At 33.9% G+C, this 23,426-nt stretch overlaps 1 protein-coding gene across 1 annotated transcript; it reads right to left on the bottom strand.

Moving 5' to 3' along the window:
- Window positions 1-3,402: 3,402 nt before the first annotated feature.
- Window positions 3,403-16,228, bottom strand: LOC128161054 (uncharacterized). Its single transcript, XM_052824304.1, has 5 exons — window positions 16,088-16,228; window positions 13,201-14,883; window positions 6,573-6,576; window positions 6,396-6,457; window positions 3,403-5,153 (listed from the first exon to the last, which is right to left on the bottom strand). Exons 2-5 carry the CDS (start codon window positions 14,862-14,864, stop codon window positions 3,464-3,466), a joined length of 3,420 nt encoding a protein of 1,139 aa, XP_052680264.1. The 5' UTR covers window positions 14,865-14,883; window positions 16,088-16,228; the 3' UTR covers window positions 3,403-3,463.
- Between the last annotated feature and the right edge of the window lie 7,198 nt (window positions 16,229-23,426).

Raw genomic sequence — 23,426 nt, forward strand, 5'->3', positions numbered from 1 at the left:
CGACATTTTTTGTCTTCATTTTTGGATGGCACATACTATAGGACTTACTCTTCGTCCATGCATCAATTTCAAAACATTTCCCTTCTTTCCTTTCTATAATTTCATTATTTCCATGATTCAAAATTGTTCAAAAGAATACTGAACTCTCTTCAAAATTTGAGTAAAATCTTTATTAACTTGATGAATTCATTTCTTAAATCACCTGAACATGTGTACGTTTTCATTTTTTTTTTCTGTTGAACTTTATCTTTGTGATATTGTTTTAGACTTTTTAAAATATGTGCTACAACTACGTTACTTTTACAATGTTATGATAAAAAAAAATCTGTTGTAATTTTTTAAGGTTAACAATAAATTGACTGGGACTATTTTTTGAAACATTTAATTTTAAATAAATAAATAAGGATACAATTTAAAACAGTTTTATATTTTGGTTGTAGTGATAGTTCTGTTTATTCATTATTCAAATTATTTTTTAATCACTATGATATATTTCTTATCTTATGAATTTATTGAGAAAGAAAAATAACATTCTGTGTGAATATATATGTAATGCTTAAACAAGCAATGAAGGAATGTATAAAACTATTTAACTTTACAAATGCAAAACATCTAAAAAATAATTACAATTATTATTTTTTGTTTAAAAACAATGTACAGTTGTCTATTCATTCTTTGAAAAGCAATTTTTGTTATTAATACTAGTAAAAACAAAATTTTTGTACCCATTGTATGAATCTATGTGGGAAAACCATTTTGATCTTGAAACAATAGATTTCAACTGGGAAAAAAATTGTTACTCTAAAATCAAACAATTAAATGTGTGAAAATAATATTGCAGAATTTAAGTATAAGTTACAACATTGTATTGTAAACATTAATTTAGCAGTAAGCAAGTGGAATGAGATTGTATTTCCACTATGTGATGTATGTAAATCAGTCAAAGATATGTACAACATTAAATAATTTGTTGTTTAGTTGTAAAATGGTAAACAAAATATGGAAACGAGTAGGGACTTTTTTGCGTCTCACAATAACATGGAAACTATAGTCCTAGGTTTTTATAAAGAGAATAATATATTATTCATACAGTTATGTTGAACAATCTTATATCTTTTGTATGTTTGTAATCTTTGTTTACAAAATGATATTTTGAAATATGCGAAGAAATTTAGATCTAATTATAGTATGTTTACTATATTAAACTTAGGAAATTATTTGTGAATGAAGATATTGAATAAATGAATATATGGTGTACATGTTTCTTTAATTTGATAGTTGTTTTAATAAAAGAAAAAAAAACAATGCTGATTTAAATAAAGTTCGGAGAATTCGAAGCAGATGGCTATGCAATGAATTGGGTTATCTCTCTCTCTCTCTCTCTCTCTCTCTCTCTCTCTCTCTCTCTCTGAGACAGTTAAAAAGGTTATTATATCAGCAGATCATACCTTGTGTTGGTTCGGCGGAAGAAAAAACTCCATTTTTAATCAACCCTGGAATTCTGTTTTGCCTTTTAAGAATCACACTTTTAAAAGAATATCTTCTTCTCGTTCATTTTCCACTTATACAGTTTAAGAAACGCGATTTAAAAAGTACACAGAAAAACCGCTATTTCTTCATATATTGAAGATTACCATGGTAACTACATGTACAACTTAACTTCGAAGTCTGGGGTCTCCATGGAGTTCATGATCTCATGGAAGCTTAGATTTTGATTGATAAAGAAATAATCCATGCATTATGAGTCAATACAAAGACTGGCTCAGTATTTTGAGAGGAATGTAAAATGTAAACAGTTGACAGTTGTCACACGACAACCAATACAATAGGTCATCCGAGCGACTCAAAATGACCTAAACATTTTAGTGTAGGCCCCAAATTACTTTTTCTCAATCGTAAAATTCAATCAGAAATGAATTTACATTAGAAATAGCATTCCAAATGTTTCATCTCTTCAAAATGTACCTCTATTTTACAGATATCTTTGGCCAGATTATGATCAAGGCTATCTTAGCTACCTTGAGAAGGGCTTATAAAAATGCCTCAATATATAAAACATTTCAAATCTTTATGTTTTAATTGGACCCAAGTCTAAGATTATACCTCATGTTTCTGTGACATGGAGTAAAACATAACCACACACAAGTCTGTTTATGCATCATTTATTTCATTTTTTGAATTCATATAATAAACACATCTCTCGGTATATTCTAATTTTATCTAAAATCTTAAATATCACCATGTTTACATTGTTCGGAAAATACAATTTTATTAAAAAATATTTTTATCTCACAACTTTTATCTGAACTATTCATAGGCGTCGGAACCGGGGGGGGGGGGGGGGGGGGGGGGCTAGGGGGGGCTTAGCCCCCCCCCCCCCTTTTTTTTGCAAAGTTATACCTAACCATTAGAATCATAGCATGATAGAGGGTTCAGACCCCCCCCCCCCCCCACTTTTTCTCGCAGGAAAGATTATTGTACAGTTCCTTAATTTACCTTGAAAGATTGAGAAGTTGGATTCAGAAGCATACTAGCCCCCCCAGGAATAAGTTTTTTTTCTTGTGGAAGTATAGGTATAGTTCCTCCCCCCCCCCCCCCCCCCCAACGGATTAGGATTTCCATGATTTTGGGAATTACTTTTTTTCTCAATATTTCTGAGGATTAGTCTAGCCCCCCCCCCCCCCCACTTTCAATTTGCTTCCGACGCCAGTGCTATTCAAATATTGTTTTCAAGCATAAAATATCTCCTGATCATGAGGTAGTCCGAGATTAAAGTCAAGATGAATATGTTTATGGTTTTTCAAAATTTATACCAGTTGAAGAAAAAAAACCTTTAGAAAGTTTGACTTTTTATAAACAAGTTCATCACTACTTTATAATCTTAGACCATATATTCATGAATCCACACATATACTATTAGAATCAACACAAGCCATCATACAGTTTATTTATGAATCATTTATTGTATTCAAAATATTCATCTAATAAAATGACAGGTCTCCATACATAGTAGTTTACAATTTTTTACATGTTTATATAAATCCTTTAAAATAAACACATTTTAATTCATAAAGTCCATGCACATATAAATTAAAAGTAAAAACCATGAACAATCAATTTGTTGACACCAAATGCATTCAAAAATTCACTACTTCATAATCGGTATTGTGTACATAATTGTTTACATGTTTCACACATAGTCAGTTTGTTGACAAACAACACTTGTATATATACTCAACTGACAATTAATGTAACACATACATATGTATACATCCACTCTAATGTATAAATGAGCTGCAATCATATAAAACTAAGCAGTCTGTTATGTTATGCATGTACTTGATAATTAAATAAAAAAATTTAATGAAATATTTTTATCATGATATACAAAGGTTTATTTACACCAGTGTATGTAATCTATAGACACATTAAAGTACCACAGTAGTAAAATATATAGCACATGTTACATGTATTGTATTTTCTTCACTTTACCTGTGTGGTACTCAGCCACAAAGAGGTTGTCTCTGGTGTCCACACATAAACCCCATGGATATTGTAAATCACAGTTGTCAATGTAGCGGAGGAACTGTCCGTCCTGATCCAGGATGTGGATACGCTGGTTGTTAGTGTCTGCTGTCAGGATCCGACCCTGGCTGTCTGTTGTGATGCCGTATGGATAGAATGATCCCCAGGTAGTAGAGGGACGACCAGTGTAGGTAAACCGGAGTTTCCCGGCCTGATTGACCACCACTACTGCACGGGCTCCACGGTCTGACACACAGATATCTAGGTTCCTGTTCTCACTGATGTATTTAGTGTTAATTAATCCACCAGATGAATAGAGAGGTTTTCCTTTGTCGTTGTACTGAATACTTTGTTTCTCTGTGGAGCCAGAGTAACACACAACTTTTGATTGTTTATTATCCTCACTCTCCATGACAACCAGGAGGTCACCAGAGGAGGTACTACAGACACCCCAAGGTATCCACCCCCGTAGTCTGATCACTGTCTGTATCTGTGTATTCTTCACTATGTTCACAGATCTATTTCTGCCATCAGTATAAACTAGATCCCCACTCCTTGTCACTGCTATGTCCTCTGGACCGTTCCCTGACTTGGTTTCGACTGACTTCACTAGTTCCCCACGGAGGTTGTACAGTCTCATGATGTTGTCCTCACCACACGTCCACATCTCCTCGTCACTCAGACAGGACACACCGAGCAATCCTCTACACTTGGTGTCTATCTGTGTGATGATCCGTGGTACATCAATGAGCGGTCTGTCCGAGGGAGAGGACTCAGCACCGGGAGATTCCATGGTGTAGCCATGTTCTTCTGTTTTGATAGATGACGCTGACAGAGAACCAACCTGTTGATAAAGCTGTTCTTTGTTAATCTTCTGAGGGGTAAAACTTGATAAGGACACTGTGAGTTTAGGAGGCAATCTTCTGAATTCATCATTCCTGGATTTGTAGGCAGAGACACGGCTGACATCATTGGAGTCCAGTAACGTCTTCAGTTCAGTAATGGTCTGTGTGATTTCAGAAATGGTGTGTTTAATTTCATCTTCCTGTTTGTCTAAGACAGCCAGGTGTTCGGTGTCCATTTCCTCCATGTTAGATTTCATGTTTCTGATAATGGTGTTTATTTCTCTGTGCAAGTCTTCTCCATGTTTGTCGATTTCTGTTGTTAATTTCTGGGAGTTTTCATTCAGAGCAGCTTTCTGGTCTGTGATAATGGATGCAATCTCTTGATATTTAAGATAAATGGTTTTTTCTAGTTCCTGTAAATTTTTTTGAATGATTTCTTTCTTGTTGTCCATAACTTTAATTATATCAATAAATTGATGGTCAATGTGTTCTTCAGAGGAAGCACATGTTGCACAAATAGGAAGGTGACATTGCTCACAGTAATGTTCACATATTTTTGAGGGATGTTTTTGACACTTTGGAGTATATTTCCTCTTTTTAAATGGTAGCACTTTGTGTTTTTTGGATAGATCAGAGAGATGGTCCTTCTCACAAGCTTTACACAGATATTTGTTACAAATGACACAGTACATAGGGGGGCCCGGGGTCTCACAGAGATGACACCGTAACACATCCTGGAGGCTGTACTCAGGGTCCATGGTCATGGCACTTTTGTCATATATTCTGGAAAAAAAAGCCCAACAAACTTAGTATGCATAAATATAATGTTTTTTTTGTATTTTTGTTTCTTTGAAAAAGTTTTTATATATTATTACATGAAACCTACTTGTAGTTAAATCTGTTTTAATTTTTCAAAACATTTACAATATGCCCATTCGGTCTAACGGTCACCCAAGTATATTGTAACCATCTGATAAATTATTAATGGCAATTCAACCATTTTATGATAAAGCAGAATGAGCTGGGTGAAGAGGATATGTGGCTTAACAAACTAGCAGGTTTATATAAGGATTGGAAAAGTGGTTTTATCTGGTATCTATATCTGAAGCGTTTTATGTTTATAATAACAGGATTCAGAAGGAGGGGGTGCTCAGCTTTGATTTACATTGTTTTATCAATACATGTAATAAATTTTGAACATATTAAGAATATAATGAACACTTGGCATTGTTTCATAAACATACCTGTTAAAGATAAATTGTTTTTCTTGCATAGTAAATCTAATCATAAAGACTATATATGTCAATTCATGAAAAAAGTACTGAAGGTATGAATCTTTAGAGAGAAGTTCTATAGGTATACTCCCCCCCCCCCCAAATCAAGATATCTGAGGATTAGTCTAGCCCCCCTTTCAAATTGGTTCCGACGTCACTGTAGTATATGAACTTTTAAAGGTTCCGGGCAGCTACGGTCTACCAAGGTTATTACTCATGTTACTTAATTATCATTTATTTGTTTATGATTTGCACACTATCTTTTCTTAGCAGTTTATTAAATTCAAACTGGCGTGCAATAAATTCTCGCCAAGGATAATTTCTTGCCAGTGCATTGATACGTCATTTTTTGTATATAATTTTCTGTGAAATAAAATGACGTAACAAAGCTCTGGCAAGAAATGGTCCTCGGCGAGAATTGGTCCCACACCAGTGGACTTTTGGGCAATCTCATTGGCCTCGAGATCTTGCCCTCAAAATACGTTTTACCATGGGGCTATTTAACCTCGTACACAAACAGACAAATGTATCTCCATGTGGTTGACTCACGACGACGGACAAAAACTAGATAACAACAGATCACCCACTGTTTCAGGTGACCTAAAATATCATGTGATTTTTGTGATTAAAATAGTTTTATACACCATTTCAAAGAAAAACAATAGAATTTAATCAGTGACATGAATGTCAATATTGAATATAGGTCTACAAAGAAATGTAAAGTCAATACATGATACGAATTATAACAAACCTGCCGAGTACAAAATGGCGACATTTCACATGTTTATTCTTCCTGGTACCGGTGTCCTGTAGCTACCTGTTTAAAATCACGTGACATGTTTAGATAATGCACAGAATGACAAATGAGGTGTATTTCGAAAGCCGCCCCCCCCCCCCCTCCCCCGGCATTATTTACTAGATTTATTACTTTACTACATATAAACCAACAAAAAAGCAAATTTATGCGTTAAATGGAATATATTGGGAGAGAGAACAAATTAGCCTGTACCTAGCTGAATTTCCAGTTCTTCCTCTGCCAAATCGGCAAATGTCGTCTGCGTTTCAAGTGACAGACCACTTGATAGGTTAATTAACTCTCTATGTAGGAGAAATACAAGGGTGTTCCGAAGATAAGAAGGGGATAGGTTTAAATTATTAAGGTGGCTTGAATCAATTTAGGACGTATATACTAACGTTAGTATATACGTCCACAGGAGTTCGAATTTTTATCAATAAAGCCAAAAAACTTACTTTATTGACTGACCCATGAGCTAAGTATGACGTCAGAGTGATCTCGCACAATACATTTAGAGGTGGATCAAGCATCTGTGCTGTGTGTAACTTGTATAGTAAGTACTCAATGTTAACGGCAACTCTTCGGCTGATTAGTTTTGTTCTGATTTTTTTTTTTTTTGCTTACTAAATATACATGCGAGTTCCATAAGCATACGTTAGGTAGGTGACAAAAATGTATTTAAAAAAAGCTTGATTAGAACTACGTGCAGCCATGTCATTTTGTAATAAATAAATAAAACAAAAAAGAAAAAAAATAAACAGTTAAAATATCTACATTTATTTGTTAGCTGCATATGTTGCCAAACTTTTAAATAATATTGAATATCACACACTAAAAAAATGGGAGGGTACATGTCTAAAACACAGATATAGCGTACACAGATTTAAAAAATTAAAAAAACAGAATTGATGTGTCAGAGGAAAATAATTAAAACACGTACAGATAACACAGATTGTATTTAAAGCCAAAGATTCCTGGTTGGGCCAAGTCTATGGGTTGCAGTTTAACAATGATGAGAGATGTGTAGTTATTTCTGCGCTCGCCCCAACGGTCGCACCGTAAAACATATTAGAAAAGAAACACTAAGAAACAAAAAATAACTCAGACTTATTGAGACAAACTATTTTAAAAATTGATATTTTGGTAAAAAAAAATTATGTCTTTGATGTTTTTAAATTTTGAACTATTTATCGATTTTGATTTCTATCGATTGCCTTCTTAAACAAGCATTCTGAAAGTATTGCATAAGCAATACACGTCCCCTACCGGTTTGTGGAAATTGTGAGGTCACAACAAGTTCCCTGGGACAACAATTAATTACCATTGTATTACACACGTACAATCTATTCAGCAGATAAATTATCCCCAGTCTTTTGTCACATCCTATCATTTAATAGACCATTATTAGTCCCCTACCGGTTTTCACCGGAGGGGACTATAGCTAGCTTTCTTCTGCGTCCGTCAGTCCGTCCGTCTATCCGTCTGTCCCACTTCAGTTTTTCACACTTTTTTTCTTAATGCGTTTGAGGAATAATATGAAATTTGCTGAACAGCTTCAAAATGTCAAACTACGGATCAAGTTTACACTTTTGTAGCGTCTGGTTGACATATTTTCGAGAAATTTTTTTATATTCCAATTCTTTAATGTTCGGGTTCGGTATTCTGCATAACAGTGCATTGTTATGCAATACTCTCAGAATGCTTGTTTTTACAAGCATACTAGTATTATTGACCAGTTTTCATTACATTATTATTTAACAAAATCAATACCTTCTACATATAAGAAACAAATTACAAGAATTAGATTGTCATCTCATAGACTTGCAATTGAAAGTGGACGATCGACACACTAATGTACCAAAAGAAAGACGCTTATATGTAAATTTAGTTCAGATATTGAAGATGAATTCCATTTTGTTTTGAAATGTCTAGCTTTCAATATTCATGATAATTAAAAAAAATTCTCTGGGTTTTTTCGCCTGTTAGTAAAATTTTATTTTATATACATTGTCAATGTACTTTACATGTACATGTACCATATGCCATTATTTCAATATTGCTATTAATTATATGTAATTGTATGTCTTGTGCAAATAAAGAATGAATACTAGCTTCAATTAACGCCGGATTATTTAGATAAACTGAGTGTCAATTTAGAGTGTCCAGATCAAAGTCACTCAACGTGAGTGACAAGGGAAAAGGTGTCATGTCCAAGGGGTACATTTCACACGGTGATATTATTTTCACCAATGAATTTTAAATGTACAGTTCCTATCGAGAATTTTCTGTGAAGTTGCGGTTAGCCCGGTAGCGTGCCAATCGGCTTTCTACTAAAAGTACTACCTAACTTTCACGAACGTATCTTGTATATGATTCAGGCACGTAGCATCGTTTTTGAAAGTGGGGGGGGGGGGGGGCAGACCCATCCAAAAAATCTTGACAAGCAAAAAAAAAAAAAAAAAAAAAAAGGTTTCCAAAAATCTTCAAAATCCTAATCCGTGGGGGGGAGGGGGGGGGGGTAGAGTCAACTAATCTTCCCTACCAAAAAATTTTTTTCCTCCACATCATGAAATTCCTAATCCGTGGGGGGGGGGGGGGGTTACTTCAATTTGACTTTTCATTTCCTTATTTTCATATCAATTTTTTACTAACTTCCAAAAAAGTGGGGGGGGGGGCAACTCCATTATAATTCATTTTTTTATATGTTAATTTGAAAAAATTTGTTCCGGCGATAAAAAGTGGGGGCAAGCCCCCCCCCCCCCCCCCCCCCGATGCTACGTGCCTGTGATTTGTATTGTACATTTCAATTGTAATCTAAAAGTTCTTAAAATCCATATGGTGAATTCAGGGGAAAGCTCAATTCGTGCACTCGCTCAAGGTTACGCTGAATAAAAACTCCAAAACGAAACAAAAGTTCAACAAGTTGTATTTAAGTTGATGAATAAACGGTACATGGTATTCCAATGAAAAACGAATCTCAGAGTTCCAAGAGAACAACTTAATAACGTGCGGAGATTCCAGCACGGACAGTCCGATATAATTCTGTACACAAAATCGACACTAACGTGCGGAAATCCAGCACAGCTAATCCGATATCACACACTCTATGCTAACGTGCGGGGTTCCAGCACAGCTAGTTAGCCCAACCGTTCTCCTCCAGATCTTAAACCATTCTCTCCTATTACTCTTACACCTATTTTTTGACAGACATTGCCTTTTTTTCGATGACAAGGAGATGGTAATGAAATGATAGAAAAGTAAACATTCACACATATAGCTGTTACGATAATTTCACACTTTTATTGTCCAACAATTATTTAATTTGCCTGGAGATTAAGTAAAGAAGATATCAATGACTAGTGTCAAGAGGATTAACATTTTTGTCACATGAAAGCATCTCCGTTTGTTTGTTTGGTTATTTCCTTTTTTTGTTACAAACTAAATTGCATAGTTAATTTGAGAGAAAAAATTAAAGTTAAGTTCTCATAGCAGCTTGTAAATTTTAAATCGATAACCTGTTACATTAAAAATTTAAAATCGAAGATTTCTAAACTTATCTATAACAATCTTTGTTATAGATAAGTTTAGAAATCTTCGATTTTTGTTATAGATAAGTTTAGAAATCTTCGATTTTAAACTTTTAATGTAACAATTATTCAAATCATTTTTTAACCACTATGATATATTTCTTATCTTATGTCATTAATATGAGTTTGTTGAGAAAGAGAAATAACATTCAGTGTGAATATGTAATGCTTAAACAAGCAGTGAAGGAAGGTATAAAACTATTTAACTTTTCACATGCAAAACATGTAAAAAATAATTTCAATTATTATTTTTTGTTTAAAAACAATGTACAGTTGTCTATTCATTGTTTTAAAAGCAACTTTTGTTATTCTATACAAGTAAATACAAAATTTTTGTATCCATTGTATGAATCTATGTGGGAAAACCTTTTTGATCTTGAAACAATAGATTTCAACTGGGAAAAAATTTGTTACTCTAAAATTAAACAAATGTGTGAAAATAATATTGCAGAATTTAAGTATAAGTTACTACATTGTATTGTAAACATTAATTTGGCAGTAAGCAAGTGGAATGAGAATGTATCTCCACTATGTGATGTATGTAAATCATTCGAAGATATGTACAACATTTGTTGTTCAGTTGTAAAATGGTAAACAAAATATGGAAACGAGTAGGGACTTTTTAGCGTCTCGATCACAGGTTTTTATGAAGAGAATAATATTCATATATACAGTTATGTTGAACAATCTTATATCTTTTATATGTTTGTAATCTTTGTTTACAAAATGATATTTTGAAATATGCGAAGAAATTTAGATCTAATTATAGTATGTTTACTATATTAAACTTGAGAAATTATTTGTGAATGAATATATTGAATATATGGTGTACATGTTTCTTTGATATGATAGTTGTTTTAATAAAAGAAAAAAACAATGCTGATTTAAATAAAGTTCGGAGAATTCGAAGCAGATGGCTATGCAATGAATTGGGTTATCTCTCTCTCTCTCTCGCCTCTCTCTCTCTCTCTCTCTCTCTCTCTCTCTCTCTCTCTCTCTCTCTGACACATAGGCTTCGGAACCGGGGGGCTAGGGGGGGGGCTTATATAGCCCCCCCCCACTTTTTTTGGCCAAGTTAGACCTAACCATTAGGCATATAGCATGATAGAGGGTTCAGCCCCCCCCCCCCCCCCCACTTTTCTCGGAGGAAAGATTATTGTTCCTAAATTTACCTTGAAAGATTGAGAAGTTGGATTCAGAGGCATACTAGCCCCCCCCCCCCCCCCCCCCTCTCACACCCCCCTCTCACGGATTAGGAATTTCATGATTTGGGGGAAAAAATTAGTAGATAAAATTTTTTTTAGGAAGTATAGGTATACTCCTCCCCCTAATATAATATTATTATAATAATATATTATTATTATATTATATATAATATAATATATATATTATATAATTAAGATTTCCATGATTATGGGAAATAGTTTTTTTCTCATTATTTCTGAGGATTAGTCTAGCCCCCCCCCCCCACTTTCAATTTGCTTCCGACGCCAGTTTGACAGTTAAAAAGGTTATATTATATCAACAGATACCTTGTGTTGGTTCGGCAGAAGAAAAAACTCCATTTTTAATGAACTCTGGAATTCTGTTTGGCCTTTTAAGAATCAAACTTTTAAAAGAATATCTTCTTCCCGTTCATTTTCCACTTCTACAGTTTAAGAAACGCGATTTAAAAGATTCAGAAAAACCGCTATTTCTTCATACATTGAAGATTACCATGGTAACTACAACTTAACTTCGAAGTCTAGGGTCTCCATGGAGTTCACAATCTCATGGAAGCTTAGATTTTGATTGATAAAGAAATAATCCATTGCATAGTCAACACAAAGACTGGCTCAGTATTTTGAGAGGAATGTAAAATTGTAAACAGTTGACAGGTGTCGCACGACGACCAATACAATAGGTCTTCCGAGTGACTCAAATGACCGAATCATTTTAGGGTAGCCCCCAAATTACGTTTACTCAATTGTAAAATTCAATCAGAAATGAATTTACATTAGAAATTGCATTCTCAGTGTTTCATCTCTTCAAAATGTACCTCTATTTTAAAGATATCTTTGGCCAGATTATGATCATGGCAAGGCTATCTTAGCCTTGAGTTGCAATTAGTGATTTTATTGAAATCACATTAAAAAAAAAAGGGCTTATAAAAATGCCTCAATATATCAAACATTTCAAATCTTTATGTTTTAAATAGACCCCAAGTCTAAGATCATACTTCATGTTTCTGTGACATGGAGTAAAACATAATCACACACAACTGTGTTTATGCACCATTTATTTCATTTTTTGAATTCATATAATAAACACATCTCTCGGTATATTCTAATTTTATCTAAAATCTTAAATATCACCATGTTTACATTGTTCGGAAAATACAATTTTATTAAAAAATATTTTTATCTCGCAACTTTTATATCTGAACTATTCAAATATTGTTTTCAAGCATAAAATATCTCCTGATCATGAGGTAGTCTGAGATTAAAGTCAAGATGAATATGTTTATGGTTTTTCAAAATTTATACCAGTTGAAGAAAAAAAAAACCTTTAGAATGTTTGACTTTTTATAAACAAGTTCATCACTACTTTATAATCCTAGACCATATATTCATGAATCCACACATATACTATTAGAATCAACACAAGCCATCATACAGTTTATTTGTGAATCATTTATTGTATTCAAAATATTCATCTAATAAAATGACAGGTCTCCATACATAGTATTACAATGTTTTACATGTTTATATAAATCCTTTAAAATAAACACATTTTAATTCATAAAGTCCATGCACATATAAATTAAAAGTAAAAACCATGAACAATCAATTTGTTGATACCAAATGCATTCAAAAATTCACTACTTCATAATCGGTATTGTGTATAATTGTTTACATGTTTCACACATAGTCAGTTTGTTGACAAACAACACTTGTATATATACTCCATTGACAATGTAACAAATACATATGTATACATCCACTCTAATGTATAAATGAGCTGCAATTATATAAAACTAAGCAGTGTGTTATGTTATGCATGTACTTGATAATTTAAAAAAAAAAATTCATGAAATATTTTTATCATGATATACAAAGTTTTATTTACACCAATGTATGTAATCTATAGACACATTAAAGTACCACAGTAGTAAAATATATAGCACATGTTACATGTATTGTATTTTTTTCACTTTACCTGTTGACTCAGCCACAAAGAGGTTGTCTCTGGTGTCCACACATAAACCCCATGGAAACTGTAAATGACAGTTGCCAATGTAGCGGAGGAACTGTCCGTCCTGATCCAGGATGTGGATACGGTGGTTGTTACTGGCTGCTGTCAGGATCTGACCCTGGCTGTCTGTTGTGATGCCGTATGGATAGAATGGTCCCTTGGTAAAAGAGGGAGGACGGTAGGTAAACCGGAGTTTCCCGGCCTGATTGACCACCACTACTGCATGGGCGTCAAAGTCTGACACACAGATATCTAGGTTTCTGTTCTCACTGATGTGTTTAATGCCACCAGATGAATAGAGAGGTTGTCCTTTGTCGTCGTACTGAATACTTTGTTTCTCTGTGGAGCCAGAGTAACACACAACTTTTGTTTGTTTATCATCATCAATGTCCATGACAACCAGGAGGTCACCAGAGGAGGTACTACAGACACGACAAGGTACCCACCCCCGTAGTCTGATCACTGTCTTTATCTTTTTATTCTTCACTATGTTCACAGTTCTATCAATGTAATCAGCATAAACTAGATCCCCACTCCTTGTCACTGCTATGTCCCATGGCCAGTTCCCTGACTTGGTTTTGACTGACTTCACTAGTTCCCCACGGAGGTTGTACAGTCTCATGATTTTGTCACGACCACACGTCCACATCTCCTCATCACTCAGACAGGACACACTGTATAATGAATTAAATAATCCTCTATACTCGGTGTTTATCTGTGTGATGATCCGTGGTACATCAATGAGCGGTCTGTCCAGGGGAGAGGACTCAGCACCGGGAGATTCCATGGTGTAGCCATGTTCTTCTGTTTTGATAGATGACGCTGACAGAGAACCAAACTGTTGATAAAGCTGTTCTTTGTTGATCTTCTGAGGGGTAAAACTTGGTAAGGACACTGTGAGTTTAGGAGGCAATCTTCTGAATTCATCATTCCTGGATTTGTAGGCAGAGACACGGCTGACATCATTGGAGTCCAGTAACGTCTTCAGTTCAGCAATGGTCTGTGTGATTTCAGAAATGGTGTGTATAATTTCATCTTCCTGTTTGTCTAAGACAGCCAGGTGTTTGGTGTCCATTTCCTCCATGTTAGATTTCATGTTTCTGATAATGGTGTTTATTTCTCTGTGCAAGTCTTCTCCATGTTTGTCGATTTCTGTTGTTAATTTCTGGGAGTTTTTATTCAGAGCAGTTATCTGGTCTGTGATAATGGATGCAATCTCTTGATATTTAAGATAAATGGTTTTTTCTAGTTCCTGTAAATTTTTTTGAATGATTTCTTTCTTGTTGTCCATAACTTTAATTATATCAATAAATTGATGGCCGCTGTGTTCTTCAGAGAAAGAACATGTTGCACAAATAGGAATGCCACATTGCTCACAGTAATGTTCACATATTTTTGAGGAATGTTTTTGACACTTTGGAAGATATTTCCTCTTTTTAAATGGCAGCACTTTGTGTTTTTTGGATAGATCAGAGAGATGGTCCTTCTCACAGGCTTTACACAGATATTTGTCACAAATGGCACAGTACATAGGGGGGGCTGGGGTCTCACAGAGATGACACCGTAACACATCCTGAAGGCTGTACTCAGGGTCCATGGTCATGGCACTTTTGTCATATATTCTGAAAAAAAATGCCCAACAAACTTAGTATGCATAAATATAATGTTTTTTTATATTTTTTTTCTTTGAAAAAGTTTTTATATATTATTACATGAAACCTACTTGTAGTTAAATCTGTTTTAATTTTTCAAAAAATTTACAATATGCCCATTCGGTCTAACGGTCACCCAAGTATATTGTAACCATCTTATAAATTATTAATGGTAATTCAACCATTTTATATTAACGCAGAATGAGCTGAGTGAAGAGGATATGTTGGGTTAGCCCCCCACTTTTTTTGCAATGTTAAACCTATAACAATTAGGCACATTGCATCATAGAGGGTTCAGCCCCCAGCCCCCCCCCCCCCCCCTATTTTTCTCACAGGAAAGAAAATAAGAAAATTGTTCCAAAATTTACCTTGAGAAGACGGAAATTTTGAGATGTTGGAGCCATAGGTATACTAGCCCCCCTCCCTATGGATTAGGAATTTCAAGATTTGGGGAAAAAAAATTTTGGTAGGTAAGAATTTTTTGGGGTTCTATAGGTATACTCCCCCCCTCTCCCCCCCCCCCCCCCCCCCAATCAAGATATCTGAGGATTAGTCTAGCCCTCCTTTCAAATTGGTTCCGACGCCACTGTAGTATATGAACTTTTAAAGGTTCCGGGCAGCTACGGTCTACCAAGGTTATTACTCATGTTACTTAATTATCATTTATTTATTTATGATTTGCACACTATCTTTTCTTAGCAGTTTATTAAATTCAAACTGGCGTGCAATAAATTCTCGCCAAGGATAATTTCTTGCCAGTGCATTGATACGTCATTTTTTGTATATAATTTTCTGTGAAATAAAATGACGTAACAAAGCTCTAGCAAGAAATGGTCCTCGGCGAGAATTGGTCCCACACCAGTAGACATTTGGGCAATCTCATTGGCCTCGAGATTTTGCCCTCAAAATATGTTTTACCATGGGGCTATTTAACCTCGTACACAAATGTATCTACATGTATGGTTGACTCACGACGACGGACAAAAACTAGATAACAACAGATCACCCACTGTTTCAGGTGACCTAAAATATCATGTGATTTTTGTGATTAAAATAGTTTTATACACCATTTCAAAGAAAAACAATAGAATTTAATCAGTGACATGAATGTCAATATTGAATAAAGGTCTACAAAGAAATGTAAAGTCAATACATGATACGAATTATAACAAACCTGCCGAGTACAAAATGGCGACATTTCACATGTTTATTCTTCCTGGTACCGGTGTCCTGTAGCTACCTGTTTAAAATCACGTGACATGTTGAGATAATGCACAGAATGACAAATGAGGTGTATTTCGAAAGCCGCCCCCCCCCCCTCCCCGGCATTATTTACTAGATTTATTACTTTACTACATATAAACCAACAAAAAAGCAAATTTATGCGTTAAAACTGTTAAATGGAATATATTGGGAGAGAGAACAAATTAGCCTGTACCTAGCTGAATTTCCAGTTCTTCCTCTGCCAAATCGGCAAATGTCGTCTGCGTTTCAAGTGACAGACCAGGTTAATTAACTCTCTATGTAGGAGAAGTACAAGGGTGTTCCGAAGATAAGAAGGGGATAGGTTTAAATTATTAAGGTGGCTTGAATCAATTTAGGACGTATATACTAACGTTAGTATATACGTCCACAGGAGTTCGAATTTTTATCAATAAAGCCAAAAAACTTACTTTATTGACTGACCCATGAGCTAAGTATGACGTCAGAGTGATCTCGCACAATACATTTAGAGGTGGATCAAGCATCTGTGCTGGGTGCAACTTGTATAGTAAGTACTCAGTCTGACTAAAGCCAGCCCCTACTAATTCACTCCTACAACGAAGTGAATTAGTAGGGGCTGGCTTTAGTCAGACTGAGTAAGTACTCAATGTTAACGGCAACTCTTCGGCTGATTAGTTTTGTTCTGATTTTTTTTTTGCTTACTAAATATACATGCGAGTTCCATATGCATACGTTAGGTGACAAAAATGTATTTAAAAAAAAGCTTGATTATTATTAGAACTTCGTGCAGCCATGTCATTTTGTAATAAATAAATAAAACAAAAAAGAAAAAAAATAAACAGTTAAAATATCTACATATATTTGTTAGCTGCATATGTTGCTAAACCTTTAAATAAAATTGAATATCACACACTAAAAAAATGGGAGGGTACATGTCTAAAACACAGATATAGCGTACACAGATTTATAAATTTAAAAAACAGAATTGATGTGTCAGAGGAAACTAATTAAAACACGTACAGATAACAACAAGGAACAGAATGAGAAATAACACAGATTGTATTTTTAAAAAGCCAAAGTATCCTTGTTGGGCCAAGTCCATGGGTTGCTGTTTAACACTGATGAGAGCTAGATGTGTAGTTTTTTTCTGCGCTCGCCCCAACGGTCGCACCGTAAAACATATTAGAAAAGAAACACTAAGAAACAAAAAATAACTCAGACTTATTGAGACAAACTATTATAAAAATTGATATTTTGGTAAAAAAAAATTTATGTCTTTGATGTTTTTAAATTCTGAACTATTTATCGATTTTGATTTCTATCGATTGCCTTCTTAAACAAGCATTCTGAGAGTATTGCATAAGCAATACACGTCCCCTACCGATTTGTGGAAATTGTGAGGTCACAACAAGTTCCCTGGGACGACAATTAATTGCTTTAATTACCATTGTATTACACACGTACAATCTATTCAGCAGATAAATTATCCCCATTCTTTTGTCATATCCTATCATTTAGACCTTTATTAGTCCCCTACCGGTTTTCACCGGAGGGACTATAGCTAGCTTTCTTCTGCGTCCGTCAGTCCGTCCGTCTGTCTGTCCCACTTCAGTTTTTCACCCTTTTTTTCTTAATGCGTTTGAGAAATAATAGTAAATTTGCTGAACAGCTTCAAAATGTCAAACTACAGATCAAGTTTACACTTTTGTAGCGTCTGGTTGACGTATTTTCGAGAAAATTAATTTTTTATATTCCAATTCTTTAATGTTCGGGTTCGGTATTCTGCATAACAGTGCATTGTTTTCACAATTTCTTATGCAATACTCTCAGAATGCTTGTTTTTACAAGCATATTATTGACCAGTTTTCATTACAATATTATTCAACAAAATCAATACCTTCTACATATAAGAAACAAATTACAAGAATTAGATTGTCATCTCATAGACTTGCAATTGAAAGTGGACGACACACTAATGTACCAAAAGAAAGACGCTTAATTATGTAAATTTTGTTCAGATATTGAAGATGAATTCCATTTTGTTTTGAAATGTCAGCTGATTGAAAAAAAACCTTCTGTATACAAATTTATACAATTATTAAGTGTTCAAAATTTTAAAGAACTGTGTAATTTGGGAAAGTATCTCCATCTAGCTTTCAATATTCATGATAATTAAGAAAAATTCTCTGTTTTTTTTCGCCTGTTAGTAAAATTTTATTTTATATACATTGTCAATGTACTTTACATGTACAGGTACATGTACCATGCCATTATTTCAATATTGCTATTAATTATATGTAATAACCTATGCCATAAGATGTATGTCTTGTGCAAATAAAGAATGAATACTTCAATTAACGGATTATTTTTTAGATAAACTGAGTGTCAATTTAGAGTGTCCAGATCAAAGTCACTCAACGTGAGTGACAAGAGAAAAGGTGTCATGTCCAAGAGGTACATTTCACACGGTGATATTATTTTCACCAATGAATTTTAAATGTACAGTTCCTATCGCGAATTTTCTGTGAAGTTGCGGTTAGCCCGGTAGCATGCCAATCGGCTTTCTACTAAAAATACTACCTAACTTTCACGAACGTATCTTGTATATGATTTGTATTGTAATTAAACTGTAATCTAAAAGTTCTTAAAATCCATATGGTGAATTCAGGGGAAAGCTCAATTCGTGCACTCGCTCAAGTTTACGTTGAATAAAAACTCCAAAACGAAACAAAAGTTCAACAAGTTGTATTTAAGTTGATGAATAAACGGTACATGGTATTCCAATGAAAACCGAATCTCAGAGTTCCAAGAGAACAACTTAATAACGTGCGGAGATTCCAGCACGGACAGTCCGATATAATTCTGTACACAAAATCGACACTTACGTGCGGAAATCCAGTACAGCTAATCCGATATCACACACTCTATGCTAACGTGCGGGGTTCCAGCACAGTAAGCCCAACCGTTCTCCTCCAGATCTTAAACCATTCTCTCCTAGTACTCTTACACCTATTTTTTGACAGACATTGCCTTTTTTTTCGATGACAAAGAGATGGCAATGAAATGATAGAAAAGTAAACATTCACACATATAGCTGTTACGATAATTTCACACTTTTATTGTCCCCCGCCGCAACGCGGAGCGGGGATATAGAAATGCCGGGCGTCCATCCGTCCGTGGGTCCGTGGGTCTGTGCGTCCGTGCGTCCGTCCGTCACACTTTTTTGTAAGCACTCTCATGCCTACAAATTTTGACGGATTTTCATTAAATTTATACCAAATGTTTATACCACTATTACCTTGGTCAAGTTCGAAAATCAGCATTGGTTGATACTTTTTGTTGGAGTTATGGGACTTTGACCGCAATAATGACTCCGTTTTATCCAAAAATTGACCGTGTAAGCACTCTCATGCCTACAAATTTTGACGGATTTTCATTAAATTTATACCAAATGTTTATACCACTAATACCTTGGTCAAGTTCGAAAATCAGCATTAGTCGATACTTTTTGTTGGCGTTATGGGACTTTGACCACAATAATGACTCCGTTTTATCCAAAAATTGACCTTGTAAGCGCTCTCATGCCTACAAATTTTGACGGATTTTCATTAAATTTATACCAAATGTTTATACCACTAATACTTTGGTCAAGTTCGAAAATCAGCATTGGTCGATACTTTTTGTTGGCGTTATGGGACTTTGACCACAATAATGACTCCGTTTTATCCAAAAATTGACCTTGTAAGCGCTCTCATGCCTACAAATTTTGACGGATTTTCATTAAATTTATACCAAATGTTTATACCACTAATACCTTGGTCAAGTTCCTAAATCAGCCTTGGTCGATAGACTCGATACTAGTATACTGCTTGACCGGCGGGGGACCCTGGAATTCTATTCTTGTTGTCCAACAATTATTTAATTTGCCTGGAGATTAAGTAAAGAAGATATCAATGACTAGTGTCAAGAGGATTAACATTTTTGTCACATGAAAGCATCTCCGTTTGTTTGTTTGGTTATTTCCTTTTTTTTGTTACAAACTAAATTGCATAGTTAATTTGAGAGAAAAAATTAAAGTTAAGTTCTCATAGCAGCTTGTAAATTTAAATCGATAACTGTTACATTAAAAGTTTAAAATCGAAGATTTCTAAACTTATCTATAACAATCTTTGTTATAGATAAGTTTAGAAATCTTCGATTTTTGTTATAGATAAGTTTAGAAATCTTCGATTTTTGTTATAGATAAGTTTAGAAATCTTCGATTTTAAACTTTTAATGTAACAATTATTCAAATCATTTTTTAACCACTATGATATATTTCTTATCTTATGTCATTAATATGAATTTATTGAGAAAGAGAAATAACATTCAGTGTGAATATGTAATGCTTAAACAAGCAGTGAAGGAAGGTATAAAACTATTTAACTTTTCACATGCAAAACATGTAAAAAATAATTTCAATTATTATTTTTTGTTTAAAAACAATGTACAGTTGTCTATTCATTGTTTGAAAAGCAATTTTTGTTATTCTATACTAGTAAATACAAAATTTTTGTACCCATTGTATGAATCTATGTGGGAAAACCTTTTTGATCTTGAAACAATAGATTTCAACTGGGAAAAAATTTGTTACTCTAAAATTAAACAAATGTGTGAAAATAATATTGCAGAGTTTAACTATAAGTTACTACATTGTATTGTAAACATTAATTTAGCAGTAAGCAAGTGGAATGAGAATGTATTTCCACTATGTGATGTATGTAAATCAGTCGAAGATATGTACAACATTAATTTGTTGTTTAGTTGTAAAATGGTAAACAAAATATGGAAACGAGTAGAGACTTTTTTGCGTCTCACAATAACATGGAAAACTATAGTCCTAGGTTTTTATAAAGATAATGATGTTCATACAGTTATGATGAACAATCTTATATCTTTTGTATGTTTAACAATTTACAAATATGAAATGAAATGTAGATTTGATAATGAAATCATGTCAGAAAGAAACCTTATACAAAAACTAAAATGTAATCTTTGTTTACAAAATGATATTTTGAAATATGCGAAGAAATTTAGATCTAATAATAATATGTTTACTAACTAAGAAATTATTTTTGAATGAATATATTGAATATATGGTGTACATGTTTCTTTAATATGATATTTGTTTTAATAAAAGAAAAAAACCAATTATGCTGATTTAATTAAAGTTCGGAGGATTCGAAGCAGATGGCTATGCGATGAATTGGGTTATCTCTCTCTCTCTCTCTCTCTCTCTCTCTCTCTCTCTCTCTCTCTCTCTCTCTCTCTCAGAGAAACCTGAATTTATATCATGAAATATTTTATGCGCCAAGCTGACAATTAGGGGAGAGATACAACTATAACATGTACAGTGCTGGCAACAAAATTGTAAAATTAATCCAGAGTAATATTTAAATTGTAGGTCAAATATATGCATATTAGCAAGGTAACAGAAATCTCCTTTTAAAAAGGCAATGAACCATTTTTTCTTCCTTTTATTATCGTGTTTTTTGCAAGACAATTAATAAATAAAATTTAGAAAATTGATGTTAACTTTGTAAAAAAAAAAAAAATACATTTATTAAAGTTTTTCTTTTCAGCCAACCGGCCAGAACAAATAAAGACTAAAGTTAAATTTGCTTCTCTGATTGAAAAAAGTATATTGTCTATATTTAGACTCAACGTTCATTGTAGAATTAAAAACATTGAAAAATTAAAAAGAAACTTTAACTTCTATACGATTAAACGTACGATTTTTTGTGAATATATCCCATGCACGCCGTATTCAGCGCCCAACGCGTTGGAGTCGTAAAAAAAAGGGGGGGGGGGTTCGCCTCCAACGGGGGATATGGTTTTCTCCACTGATTTCGGAGACGGAAGAAAAGTATGTGAAAAAAAATTTTGTTGGTATTTATTACACTACCTGTACAAACTAGTAATCTAATCACGATACAAACACTCCAAAACTTATACATTCACGGCATGCAATCCATCGCGGGTGGTCAAAATATGCATATTAAGTTTGCAAAATCTATACGACCTGCATCGGACTATTTCAGGCATGCAGTTAAAATTGTGAAATAAATGATCAACCGTGTAATTGCAGCAATTAAATCCTAGATTTTAAAAAAACCTTTCTGTCCTAGTGCAATGGTAACGCACGTAGGGGAGTCGTTTCTGGGAAAACAAATATGCATGGGGAAGAAGTGGAATATATAATATATGTACTTTATTAAAGATGTTGAATATGTTTTGACAGTAAGAAAGACATAAAAACAATGAAATAATTGTGGTTTTATCATATCGATATTGGCGTTGTGAAATTTATGCAGAGTGGCAGCTGTTATTGCTGAAAAAAAAACCCCGTTAATTACTACCCATATTTATATCAAAAGTTAATGTACATGTGCACGCAAAGCTACTTACAATACAAATACTTTGTAATGTACAGTACATGTAGAATTTTTGTGCATGTAATAGTGGTAATGTTCAGATGTAACTTTTGAAGTGAAATTCAGTTTTTAAAAGTAGAAACAATTTGAAGTGATCTGGATTTTGAAAAAAGGAACAGTAGTTAGTAAACTTTTTTAATTTGCTGCACCTTATCATGATGTTTTTTCTTTGGTTGTGGAGTGAACTTTTAAGAAGCAAAGCAACCAATGTTTTGAAACAAACTATTTTTTTTAATAATAATGCATACAGCAATTGGACGTATATAATTTCTTTTTCAAATAAAAAAATGTGTAAGCTATAAATCATGCATATATACATGCGCTCCTCATATATATTCATGCGAAATAAAAAATTTCAGTCCTATACTATAAAATTTAAAAAGTTATCCCTGTATTACACAAACTAAAATTTCAATACAAGTAGTTTTCCATGTTCGTGATTTGGATTGGGGAGCGCCTATGAATATACAGTATGTTTATGGCCATGCAGAATAACGTACCGTAATATCTACATTCTATAATTTATGACTGTACATGTATAAACCACTCGAAGTCTTGAACTTTACATTGATTTAAATTTGATTACTCATTATTAATGTGTACGTGTGTACAATGAACAATAAACACTGCTGCAATACCAACAGTTAATTTCACGAATGCCACGTCAGGTTTTCTATACTTTTACATCGGGCTCGTAATTCAAAATTTACTGAATATTCCTATATCATTACGCTGTGTCGATTTATTAACATAATGATTTTGATGCTTAAAAGATAAACGTCTATGCAAAATACACATGAAATGTCTAATTTATAA

The sequence above is a fragment of the Crassostrea angulata genome, chromosome 8 (assembly GCF_025612915.1).
Source record: "Crassostrea angulata isolate pt1a10 chromosome 8, ASM2561291v2, whole genome shotgun sequence".
In the NCBI taxonomy this organism is placed as follows: Eukaryota; Metazoa; Mollusca; class Bivalvia; order Ostreida; family Ostreidae; genus Magallana; species Magallana angulata.

What these genes read in the sequence shown, in the direction of transcription:
- LOC128161054 (XM_052824304.1), bottom strand. Translation starts at nt 14,864, where the DNA reads ATGACCATGGACCCTGAGTACAGCCTTCAGGATGTGTTACGGTGTCAT. An exon ending in CGCCATTTTGTACTCGGCAG is followed by an intron (nt 5,154 to 6,395) that starts GTTTGTTATAAT and finishes TTTTTTTTCCAG; the next exon opens with AATATATGACAAAAGTGCCA.